General features: G+C 38.7%; 1 protein-coding gene across 5 annotated transcripts in view; it reads right to left on the minus strand.

The window, feature by feature from the left end:
• sh2b3 (SH2B adaptor protein 3) overlaps positions 1-12,876 on the minus strand; it is a 193,847-nt gene that overhangs the window by 39,303 nt on the left and 141,668 nt on the right. For all 5 annotated transcript variants that reach the window (XM_088000013.1, XM_088000010.1, XM_088000012.1 and 2 more), the window contains exon 5: positions 6,983-7,077. In XM_088000013.1, the coding sequence (XP_087856139.1) occupies positions 6,983-7,077 (95 nt within the window). The remainder of the gene's footprint in view (positions 1-6,982; positions 7,078-12,876) is intronic.

Consider the following 12,876-nt stretch of genomic DNA (forward strand, 5'->3'; position numbering starts at 1 on the left):
AATTTATGTTGAGGCACATCAAAATCCACATCATCTGGATTTGATTCCTCCCCACTCTGTACAGCAGTAACTAACACCTGTTTCTCCAGTTCTTTCTCTCAATTATAATACAGCTTCAACATGTTCACATGACATACTCGATACATTTTTTCCCCCCCTCTTTACGAGATAGTTCACTTGAGTCAACTTTTTCTCTAATTTGATAGGGACCACTAAACCTGGTTTTGAAGGGATCTCCTATCACTGGTAAAAGTACTAACACGTCATCCCCTCGGGAAAATGTTCGAGTCTCAGAGCTTTTACCTGCCACCTGTTTCATTCTATACTTTGCCCTCTTTAGGTGCTGTTTAACTAACTCATCTACTCTATTTAATCTCTCCCTCACCTCCAACACATAATCCAAGTGTGAGATCTCCGACTTTGGTACTGTCAATTCTTCTTTAATTAACTTCAAAGGGCCTCTCACTTCATGCCCGAATATTAACTCAAAGGGAGTGAACTGAGTAGATTTATTTGGGGCATCGCTAATGGCAAGCAATACGAATGGGATACCTTTATCCCAATCATTCGGGTAATCCTGACAGTACGCTCTCAACATGGTCTTCAAGGTCTGATGCCAACTTTCTAAAGCTCCCTGGAATTCAGGATGATACACACTGGATTTAAAGTGCTCTGTACCCAAGCTATCCATAACCTCCTTAAGCCTAGTAATAAAATTTGACCCTTGGTCCGACTGAATTTCTCTTACCGTGTGAAGAAAGCTACTGACTCCTCTACTACCCTTTTTGCCTTGATATTCCGTAATGGAATTGCCTCCGGAAATCTGGGCGACACATCCATTATGGTTAACAAGTACTGGTTCCCACTTTTAGTTCTTGGGAGGGGACCTACACAATCAATTATAACCCACGTGAAATGTTCTTCAAATGTGGGAATGAGCAACAAAGCTGCTGGTTTTAATACTGCCTGTGGCTTACCTACTATTTGGCATGTATGACACGTATGGAAAAAGTTAACCACATCCTTTTGCATTCCAGGCCAATAAAAATGTTTTTGGACCATAGCCTGAGTCTTTCGTACCCCTAGGTGACCTCCTGCAAGTAGTTCATGTGCTACCTGTAACACCTCCTATCTGTATACTACTGGCAACACAATCTGGTGTACTTCGGCTCATTTCTCCTCTGCATTAGCCTGCCGTGGTCTCCATTTCTGCTTTAGGATTCTATCTTTCAGATAATAACCCTCAGGAATATTCTCTGACTCCTTTTCAGAGTACGCATCCACATTTATATCTTTTATCATCTTGTCTTGCTGTTGCAAGTCTCTTAGCCTTTCAGGACCAAACACTTCTGTCTGATTCTCTGCCTGTTCAGGTTTTTCCTGCACCATTACATGTATCCGCTAACTGAACCTCAACTCTTCACCTTTCTTTTTACTTTTCGCTTTGTGCTGTGACATATGATAGTGGGATCTGGTTACCACACAGTCTGGGAAAATACCAGGATATTTCTGTTTTAACTCCTCAGTTTCTTGGTCTTCCTTGGGTTTCTCCAAAACAAGGGGTGTCACTCCCATCTTGAATCCTACCAAATCATTCCAAAGAATAAACTGAATTCCTGGAACTGACACTCTGTCAATCACTCCCACTGTAACTTCCCCAGTCTTGTGTTGGCATTCCAACCTGATCCTACAAAAGGGAACACCAAATTTCTGTCCATCTATCCCACAAATGACCACACTCTCGGGTAACAGATCAGAAAGAGTGCATATTCACTCATCTCTTACTATCAGCGACTGGTTAGAATCTGTACCTCTCAAAATGATAACTTCTTGTCCTTCTCCCCCTATTCTTTCTGAGTAAACTTTACCCACAGAGGGAAATTCTTTGTCAAGATCAGGTACTAATTCCATACCCAGCCCCTACCTAGACTGTGCACTCTCCTGTAACTCCTCAGCTCTTCTTGGAGTTTCCTTTGCTACTTTCACTGATGCCACTGGCTTAGCTTCTTTTACCACATCTTTTCCCGGAGTGCCTTTCTTTAATGACCAGCTCTGTGACTTTATGTGCCCCACTTTACCACAGTGGAAACACCTGAGGCCTTTTACCTCCTTTCTATCCTATTGGGCTTCTTTTTTATCCTGTGGTAAATTCTTACCAGTGCTCTCTACTGTTGGTTTTGTTGTGTAGGATCTCCCCTTCTCTCAACTTCTATCCTTTACAGGGCAAAATTCTGGCTGGAAGCTTCTCTTATGCACCAACATGTGCTCATCTGATAATTCTACTGTCCTTCTCACTTCCTGAACTTTCTGTTCCTCCACGTGAATTCTTACCATCTCTGGAAGTGAGTTTTTTAAACTCTTCCAGCAGAATAATCTATCTTAAGGCCTTAAATATCCTATCTATTTTCAAAGCATGCACCCATCGATCAAAATGACTGTTTAAGTCTTTCAAACTCAACGTAAGTCTCATCTGGTTCCTTCTTTGTGTTTCTGAACCACTGTCTATATGCTTCTGGTACCAATTCATAAGCACTTAAAATAGTCTGTTTGGCCACTTCATAATCTCTTGACACCTCATCTGACAGTGCAGCAAACACCTCATTAGCTCTGCCTACCAGTTGAGACTGAACTAGCATTAACCATAAATCCTCAGACCACTTCATCTGCCTAGTTAATTTTTCAAACGAAATAAAGAAGGCTTCAACATCTTTCTCATCAAAATGTGGCAGAGTTTTGACATATTTATATATATCACTACCTTCTCTTTTAATTTCTAACCTGTTAACTTGACTTTGCTGACTAAGTTGCAACTTCTCAAGTTCAAATTCTCTCTCTCCTCTCTCCCTTTCTCCTCTCTTTCTTTCTCCCTTTCTCTCACCCTTTCTTCTTTTTCTCTTTGTTTATCTTCTAAGTCCATTTTCCTCAATTGGAATTTAAGTTTTTCTACCTCCGCTGCGCTTGTCTTTCTCTCCGATACACCTAAGCAACTCCTTGACAATTTCAGCTTTACTTTTGTCCTTGGTTAAACCCAAATCTAACTTATTTGCTAATTCTAAAAGTATGGCCTTTTTCTTTCCTTCTTAACTTCCTTGGCAAATTTGAGAATCATCTTCAAATCCCAGAACCTCTTTATCAATTTTAAGAGCTATTTCTCTCACTTTTAATTTAATCAACCACAAGTCATCAAAATTAAACAAATTGTCTCACCTACGTTTTACTTAAAGATCTAGGACACTAACCTGCAAGCGTTTAGATTTGCTGGGATTTTTTGTACCGCCAAATCTATTTAAATCTGACTAAACCAGTTCAAATCCTGGACGAGCCCCAGATCTGTTACAACACAAAGTAAATCCTCCTGCTTAATTTAAACCAGCAACACAGAAAAAAACTTATCCCATGCAGTAACTGAAAATTTGAGAGGCCAAGAACTATTTAAAGTAAAAATCAACAACTTTATTTCTTAAAGTATAACAGAGAATAATTAAATCACAACTATTTACATCTCCTTTCTCTTTACCTTCCCTTCTATAATACTAATCCGATAAAACTACCAATTAAGATTTACAGGAAAACTCAAATTTTAAAACCAGCCAGTGGTCGAATCTTCTCTCTATCTTCGTCAGTAAATTGGTTCTCTGGGTCAGTGTTGAGGTTTTTCTCTGTGCAAATTTCTTCTCTAGACAGATACCTCTCAGAGTTCAGACTAGCAGTCTACAGCTGTTGCTCTGGTGGCAATTCTCCTCCCAACTGTCCAATTTTCCCCAGTCTTTTAACCCAAAGCATCGGATTGTGGTTTGGCTTTTAAGATTGTCAGTATACTCAATTCAAACTTGATTGGAATTTTGTATTTTTCGGGGTATAATTTAAACTGATTGGCCTAATTAGAATCTGTTTGGTCATTTTGAGGCAACTAGCTGACCCAGTAGCTGGACCACATGTTACGTTGTGTCTTATTGAAAACACTTGGTGCTCTCACTGCTAGGTTTTACTCTTTTAAAGGTATAGAATATGCACATCTTCAAAACACCCTGTATATAGTTGCAGCATGACTTGTCTATTTATACATTCCATTCCCCCTACTATACAGGTGGACATTCAATTTGCCTTCCTAATTTCTTGTTTGTGCTTGTCATCTTTTCGTGATTCCTGTATCACCAGATAATGCAGTCTCTCTCTCTATTAAAGAATAATCTGCTTTTCCAATCTTTCTGCTAAATTGGACAATCTCATACTTTCCCACATTATACTAGATCTGCCAATCATTTAATCTATCCATCTCTTCTTTTTTACAGAATTTTTGAATCCTCTTCACATCTCGGTTTTCTATCTATCTTTGCATCATAAGCAAATTTGGCTACAGTAGTCAATCCCGTCATCCAAGTTATTAAAACAGATTACAAATATTTGAGATCCATCATTGTAGTATTCTACTAGTTAAGGTTTGCTAACCTGAAAATTATGCATTTAGAGCCCACTGTTTTCTGCTAGTTAGCCAATCCTCTATTCATGTTAATGTATCAATCTTAACACCATGAGGTCTTATCTTGTGCAGTAATTGTTCATGTGGCATCTTATAAAGCCTTTTTGAAATCCACATACACTACACCTACTGGTTTCTTTTGATCCATCCTGCTTGTTGCATCCTTGATGGACTCTAATACATTTGTGAAACACAATTTTCCTTTCACAAAATGCAGTGTTACATTTGTGGTTGTCCAATCTACTGGGACTATACCAGAATCTTGTAAAATTTTGAAGATTAAAATTAATGCGCAGACGATCTCTGCAGCCACCTCTTTCAAGACCTTAGGATACAGGTCACCAGATCCAGGAGATTTGTGATCACGACTATTTCAAGTTCCCCCATAACTTTTGCTCCCTTCTTTTCTACTATTCTTTAGGTGTATTTTGTGAAGACGGATATGAAACACTTCTTTAATGTCTCTGCCATTTCCATTTTTCTCCATTACTAAATCCCCAGTCTCAACCTATAAGAAACTAATGCTCACTTCTACTGCTCTTTTTATATACCTATAGAAGTTTTACTGTCCATTGTTATATTACTATTGCTCTCATACTCTTATTTCTCCATTTTATTAAAAGTTATCCTTCAGTGGTTTCTAGAACTTTGTCCATCTTCTCGTCTATCACTATTTTTTGCAGCATTGCATAACCTTTCTTTCAAGTTGATATTATTTTCTTAGTTTGTCACAGATGGGCAACCTTCTCAAAAGTCTTTCCTTCACACTGAAATATACCTTTGTCAAAAGTTACGGACCATCCCCTTTAAATGGCTGCCACTACTTCACCACCATTTTATCTTTTAATCATTTTTTTGCATTTCACTTTAAACAACTCTGTCTTCATAAATCAAGTTTAAAGAAGAGTCAGGCACTAGTGTCACACCCATATTTCTCATCTTCAAACTAAATGTGAAATTCCACTACGTTACAATTACTCTTGCCAAGAGGAGCCTTTAATAAGGTGATTAATTTATCTTGTCTCATACACATTACCTAGTTGGTTCCAGAATGTAATGTTCTAAAAAGAAACACCTGTCCTGAATATACAGTACAATCCTATATGCAAGTTATCTTTATCAATTTGATTCATTCAAACTCCCATGTTTATTACAGTACTTTTCTTACAAGACTCCATTATTTCTTCGTACATACCACATGCCACTGGGCATATACTATCAGGAGACCTATAAACCACTCCCTCCGGTGACATGCTCTTTGCTATTTCTTTAGCCAAATTGTTCTACATTATATTCTCTGCAACAAGATCAATTTAATTTACTGTACCTATGTCTAAACAAGATCTCCTAAACGTCAATTGGAGAGTATCTATTATTGCTGAGAAATTTCTCAATTGATTTAAATCTTGACTTTTTCACCAAATCAAAATTTTAAAACCCAAGGTAGAAGCAAATGATGGCTTGTCTTGAGAGTTGCTTTATAAAGGACTGAAATATAATGTATTATTATGTTGCTATGGTACTGTGATATGTAATTTTCAAGATTCCAAAGTCCAAATCACTAGAAATGAGGATGAATCAATGATTAGGTCAATTGTATATAGTCCAATGTATTTTAAATTGTTGGAGAGTTTGTTTTTTTTCTTGTATAAAGTTCTGATAAATATGCATTAAACAATATGAAACATCCTTACTTTTAAAATTAATACTTAAAATGTGCACATCACTAATACTGTCTATCTCTAGTTAGCCTTACAACTAAGGAGATTGTTAGGCCACTGCGGTAAGCATTTAAGGGTTAAACATACTGGTGTGGGACAGGAAATGCACACAATAAATTTAGGCTTGCCTGTGTTTCATTTCTATTTCTAAAGTTCCGCCATAGCATTTGAAAGCATTTACTTATATAAATAATTTAACTAAGAACACAAAATTGCCAGATGTAATTCTAAAGCAAATCGACTCTCTGGAGTTTTTAAGCAGCTCAAGCAACCCTTCAGATTAGCAAAGTGAAGTCGTTTTGAGAGATTTGTATGTGCCAGGCAAGGACAAAGATAACAACCCAGGAAATTTGCTGGCCCCAAGAATGACCCCAGCCTGCCCTGCAAAACACAACATCCAGGCAGAATAGGAATACATAAATGGTTTTAGATTTGCATTTAACATCAGAAAGTCAAAGTAATTTGAACCTTCAAAGACAGGAGAGAATATATGTAAAGAGAAAGCAAAATTTTAAGTTATAATTTAAGGAAGACAGAAAACTAATATTATAATACAGTTGGAGAGAGGTTCTGTACATGATTCCACTCATTAAGATATCATTAGACAGTCAAGATATCAATTAAGGAACATGTAAGTGGATGAATACACATCAATGCCTCAGTGCACAGTAGTAATATGGGATTACATTAGTGTTTTTAAAACTTCTCAATATTTGAATGCAGTCTTCTGTCACCATTGAATGATATTATCTGAGAAAATTTGCCCAAAATTGTCCATTACCTTGGTGTACAGAATCTGTGCTTCCATCAACAGAGACTGTCTGCATGCTGCTGGAGTGGGGAGCAGTAAGCAGTTCCACATCAGCTCCATCAGACCTGAAATAAAACAAATTGAAACACTTCATGCAGTTTAATATTGTCTTAAATGCCATAGATTTCATGGTATCTAGAAGGTGTCCAAAAACCTGAAAGATTCAAGTAAATGGTCCTTTGGAGCAAATGGAAGATAACATCATTTACATCTCATGATTATCATATTTTTCAGATTTGCCATGAACCATTGGCTTTGAACAACAGATTTGGACTTTTCAGATTCCATACCTGCATGTGCACACACCAGCTCAAATAAAGGGACAATGGTTACAGAAGTCTTGGGAAATAAACGTCAAGAAATCAAAAACAAAACACTATACCTTTTTAGTGGAATTAGATGAAAAGATCTTCAGATTATTTGTATAAATAGTAGATAGACATTGCAAGAGTGTAACCACTTACTGTGCTCTATTTATTATACCTGTGATTAGCTGACTCTATAATGTCAGTAATTGATCATGACAGTGAACTTCCCTGTACTGATTTCTGCTGCTGCTAGCTTTCTCCTACTACAGGTTCAACCACTACTTCCTTTTAGGTGAGGTACTGGTTTGGTCTGACAATGGTACTTTTCAGTTAACTGATAAAATAATAGTAAAGGATGATAACATCCATTGTTATGCTGTTCCCCAAAATATTTCTATTTATAAAGTCTCTAAAAATACACAACAGTTTAAATTTGACATCATAAAGTGCAATACAGATCAACATCTTTGAATATAGTACATAAGGTACTCACTACACTTGCCATTACAGATTATATTTACAATGCACATTTCCGTTTCACATTAAGCATTGTCTACTGCGTACAGCTGGAGAGGTTCTACTTGCTTTCCAGTCTCTTGTTATATGATTTAGCCTTACCCCGTAGAGCCATTGCAATGGCACCTCCTATGTGCTGTGTTATGGGGAGAAGGCAGGAAATAGCATTAAATGAAATATCCATTTGGAGAGTCTGTATAGATGCATTGAGCTGATTGGCCTCCTTTGGTGCAATAAAATTTTAAGATTCTGTGCAAGTTTTGTTCATTTTCAAAAAAAATAGTTCCGGACCTTGCAACATACCAGCCTGCAACACTCAGTCATTAATAGCTCCTAGAAATTCTTAGGCAAATCAAAGAGCTTCTTTCACCATTTATTCGGTCTTCCAGTGATAGCTGATGCCCAGCTCAATGTGCATCCCTGGGAACAACCCATGGACCACTTAGTCCTATGATAGACAGTTGATAGAGATGAACTGGATAAAAACGTCTGCAGCTATTTCAACATCTGCTCTGTAAAGGGACATTCCAAAAGGAAGTAGTTAATGCTCTCTTTCTAACTGCAGTCACCTCATGGGAATCTTGCAGAGCTGGAATGTCTCTCAGTATAAAGGACAGGTCTAACCGGGAAAGCCCATCTCACTGTCAGCTAAGCCATGTACCTGTGCTTGTTTTGAGCCTTCCAACAATGAGGCTCCCTGCCAAAAAAAAACTGAATTTGTTCAGGAACCATTCAACGGGATCAACCATCTCCTTTTCCCATGTGGATGTTACATGCAGTCCAATTCCTGAGAGACTTCTTGCCCCTGGTCCTTTCCTGCACAAAAATATTCACATTTGGCACAGTCAGACTGAGTGAAGCACTGTGCGGCATTGTGGTCAGGCCTAATTGTTTTTGTTTGTGCACATTCCCTCCTACTTTCCCATGAAAGCATGAAATGTCCTTAAATCTGCCTGTGTTTATATTAGGAGAAAGTGAGGACTGTAGGTGCTGGAGATCAGAGTCAAAAAGTGTGGCGTTGGAAAAGCACAGCCAGTCAGGCAGCATCCTAAGAGCAGGTGAGTCAATATTTCGAGCATAAGCTCTTCATTTCTGATGAAGAACTTATGCTCAAAACATTGACTCGCCTGCTCCTCGGATGCTGCCTGACTGGCTGTGCTTTTCCAGCACCACACTTTTTGACTCTGTGTTTATATTAGTGCACTACTAATAGAAGTCCATAATAGGCTGATGCTCTGATGCTGGCCAGATGGATTCCAATGCGTCAGCAGCAAAAGACAATAAGTATGTATTATTTTCTTTGAAGTGCAATAATCGTAATTGGAAAATAATTTTACATGAAGAAAAAGGCAGCATTGGTAAACCTGAGCTGTTTCCAAGCCGTAATGAGTAAATCTGTTCGATAGCTCCCAGCAGGAGCTATGTTCAGAGGATGCACCTTGGAACTATTTTTGGCGCCATCCCATTAATATCGCAGTACTGCTACTAAAAGCAGCACAGTCATATAAAGTGAACGGTGATGGCATTCTCACTACTTTTTTAAACCCAGAGTTATATGGCTCGTGCTGATAAAGAGCCTATAGCCACAAAAGCTGTCTCTCATTTATATTTCTCATCAAAGACATTATTGATTAGCTTTAAAGAGGAATAGAACATATGAGTAAAGAAACTTATTAATACTTAGGCTTAAATAATGGTCTGACTAGCTTAGCGACAAAGCAAAACCCAAAGCCCTCACTTACACTCCTCAACATTCGAGCTGTTGTATGGAACTGGCAACCATGACAGAAAATGAATGAAGATAGAAGTTTCTATTTAAAAATAGTGTTTTATTCATTACTGATACACAAATACATTAAATAACTCTCAGAAAAAGATTATTTCTGTAGCTCATTACAAATTGGATGTTTGAATTATTACTGCATCTCAATCATGAGGTGCCAAAATAAATACTAAACTTTACTAGTTCACGTCACACTGGAAGGCGAATGTCTATATTTCAAGACACCGTGAACATGTCAAATAGGGCTTGGAAAAAGAAGCAAAGTGTTCAGGATATGGGTTACAGACAATCTGTGCGTCAGTGGGGTCTGGGCCAAGTCAAGCTATCATTAGTTTTCACACAGTTAGTCAGGAAATGTGCATCTAATTCATGGAAACATGAGAAAAGCGGCTGAGAGAAGAGCGAGTGCAGAGTTCTGTAAATCTCACCATGATTAATTGCTGACACAGTTCTCAGTATTTGAATAACAGGAAAAGCCTCTCACTGAGGCAGTCAGGAGGCCCAGATAATATACAAACCCTGCAGACCAACATGTGCTTCCTGAATTTCCTGTCATAGAGGCAACTATTGTCACCGTTGATCGAGATAACTGCAAAACAAAAATCTTATTCCTTTATTTCACTCAGAACTTCTAATTCCAGATTTAAACATTATTTTTATTTTTAAAATGTGCAATCTATTGTAATCTTTTGAAATTTTTGCTCATTTAAGTCATTTGTGTTTAACATTTCACTGTTGACATTGACTGTAGATACTGGCCTGTAGTTCAACGATAAAATACAAAAGTCATTAACAGGTACCAAGTTTATTCACATTCATGAAAATACCTGAAATGGAGCAGTTACTGAAATGGAACAGTATTATTTTAACAATTTATTTCAGGGTTAGTCCAGAAGACCAAAGCACACAGAAGTAGGCCATTCAGCCCATCAACTGCTCTGCCATTCAATTAGATTATGGTTGATTTGACAATCCTCAACTCAACCTTCCTGCATTAAGTCCGTAACCCTTGATTCCCTTACTGACTAAAAATCTGTTTGTCTCAGTCTTAAATATACTCAATAACTCAGCCTCGACAGCACTCTGTGGTAAAGAATTTCACAGTCTCTTTACCCTGAGAATGAAAAAACCTTTTCTATCTTTAGCGGGTGACCTCTTCTGCTATAACTCTCTCCACTGGTCCTGGACTGTCCAACAAGAGGAAATGATCTCTCCATATCTGCCCTGTCAAGTACCCTATTAATCTTACATACTTCGTTTTTAAAAATTAATTCATGGGATGAGAGCACCGCTTAGGCCAGCATTTATTGCCTATTCGAGGGGGCAGTTAAGAATCAACCACATGTAGGCCTGACCAGGTAAGGGTGACAATTTCCTTCCCTAAAGGACATTAGATTCAGATTTACATTGTACTGTCACGTATATTCCAGTACCGAAGTACAGGAGTAAAGTGACAAGTGTCTAATGTTGCCACACATGGCGCCATGTTAGGTACAAACATACCTAGCTATAAAAGATTCAGGTACAAAGTAGTAAAAGGATCAAAGTTAAGCATTACAGACCTTCATAGATTAAGTAGAAAAATAAAGAAATAAGGTAATAGTTCATATAGTCCTTCTTAACATAAACTAGAAAAATAAAGGAATAAAGTTAAAAGTTCAACAGTCTTTGATTATGCCTTCTAGGGCCTCAATCTCCCTCGCTAGGAGACCTCAGCTGTGACTCCTTGATGCCGTTGCTGGAGATGCCGGGGCGTCCCTCACTACTAGTGCTTACTATGTTGAGCCGCAATGCCATCATTGCTGCTACTGCCGCTGAAGCTGCCGGCTCTGATCTCCTCCTGCTGCCTCCAGAACATGTCTGAGCAGAACCCGCTCACAGTCTCCGATTGCCGGGTATGCGCTGGGCCTCGCTCTCACCACTGGCCATCTTGGACGCTGAGCTGAGAGACATATCATGGGTCGCTGAAGAAGTCTTTCTCTTGGCTGAGAGACCACCGCAGGGTGCTGAGAGAGCACCATAGGACACCCAAAGACTCCTACGCCATGCTGGGAGGACATCACACCGGGAGAAGAAAGAAGAAACACAAAGACAGAAAAGAAAAAGGGAAAAAAAGAGAAACAGGTGGAGTGGATGAGCTTTGGCTGAAGCGTCCTACTCTGCTGCCATCTTGAATTAATCTTAGTGAACCAGATGGGTTTTTCCAACAATGATTTCATGGTCATCGTTAGAGCCTTAATTCCAGATTTTTATTAAATTCAAATTCTAACATCTGCCATGGTGGGGTTTGAACCCCCAGAATATTTCCTGATCTCTGGATTAACAGTTCAGTGATAATACCACTAGGCCATTACCTCCCCCTCAATAAAGCCATCACTCATTCTTTTAAATTCCAACAAGTCCGGACCAAACTACTCAACTTCTCATGAGAAAATCCTTCCATTCCCAGAGGCAATCCAGAAAAGATTGACTCCAATGCCAATATATCTTTGCTTAAATAAAAGGATGAAAAGTTCACAGCATTCGACATTAGGTCTGATTAAGACCTTGTATAGTTTTAGGAAAACCTCTTTATACTCCATTCCCTTTAAAATAAAGGGCAGCAGTCTACTTGCATTCCTTATTAGCTGCTGAACTTGAAGGCTAGCTTTGTGAGATTCATGCATGAGAATGTTGTGTGCTGCAGCTTTCTACAGTCTTTCGCCATTTAAATAATATTCAGCTCCTCTATTCTACCTGCCAAAGGCCAGCACGGTGACTCAGTAGTTAGCACTGCTGCCTCACAGCACCAGGGACCCGGGTTCGGGTGACTGTCCATGTGGAGTTTGCACATTCTCCCTGTGTCTACGTGGGGGTGCTCCGGTTTCCTCTCACAATCTAAAAGATGCACAGGTTAGATGAATTGGCCATGTCCTAATTGGACTTGTTGGGCCAAATGGCCTGTTTCCACACTGCAGGGGTTCTAAGCTCAAAGTGCATAACCTCACATTAACCCATATTATATTCCATGTCTCAAGGTTCTGCGAACTCACTTAACCTATCTATGGCCCTCTGTAGACCATTTGTAATCCTCACAATTTGCTTTCCCACCTATTTTTGTGTCATCCACAAACTTCGCTATAGTAAATTCACTTCCTCAGGTCATAAATAAAACAAAGAATGCAGATGCTGGAAATTAGAAATTGCTGGTGAAATTCATCAGGTCTGGCAACATGTGTTGAAAGAAAGCAAAGTTAACATTTCAAGTCCAGTGTGCT

The sequence above is a fragment of the Chiloscyllium plagiosum genome, unplaced genomic scaffold (assembly GCF_037043375.1).
Source record: "Chiloscyllium plagiosum isolate Xiang-an unplaced genomic scaffold, Cpla_swu_hap1 HiC_scaffold_24, whole genome shotgun sequence".
Taxonomy (NCBI): Eukaryota; Metazoa; Chordata; class Chondrichthyes; order Orectolobiformes; family Hemiscylliidae; genus Chiloscyllium; species Chiloscyllium plagiosum.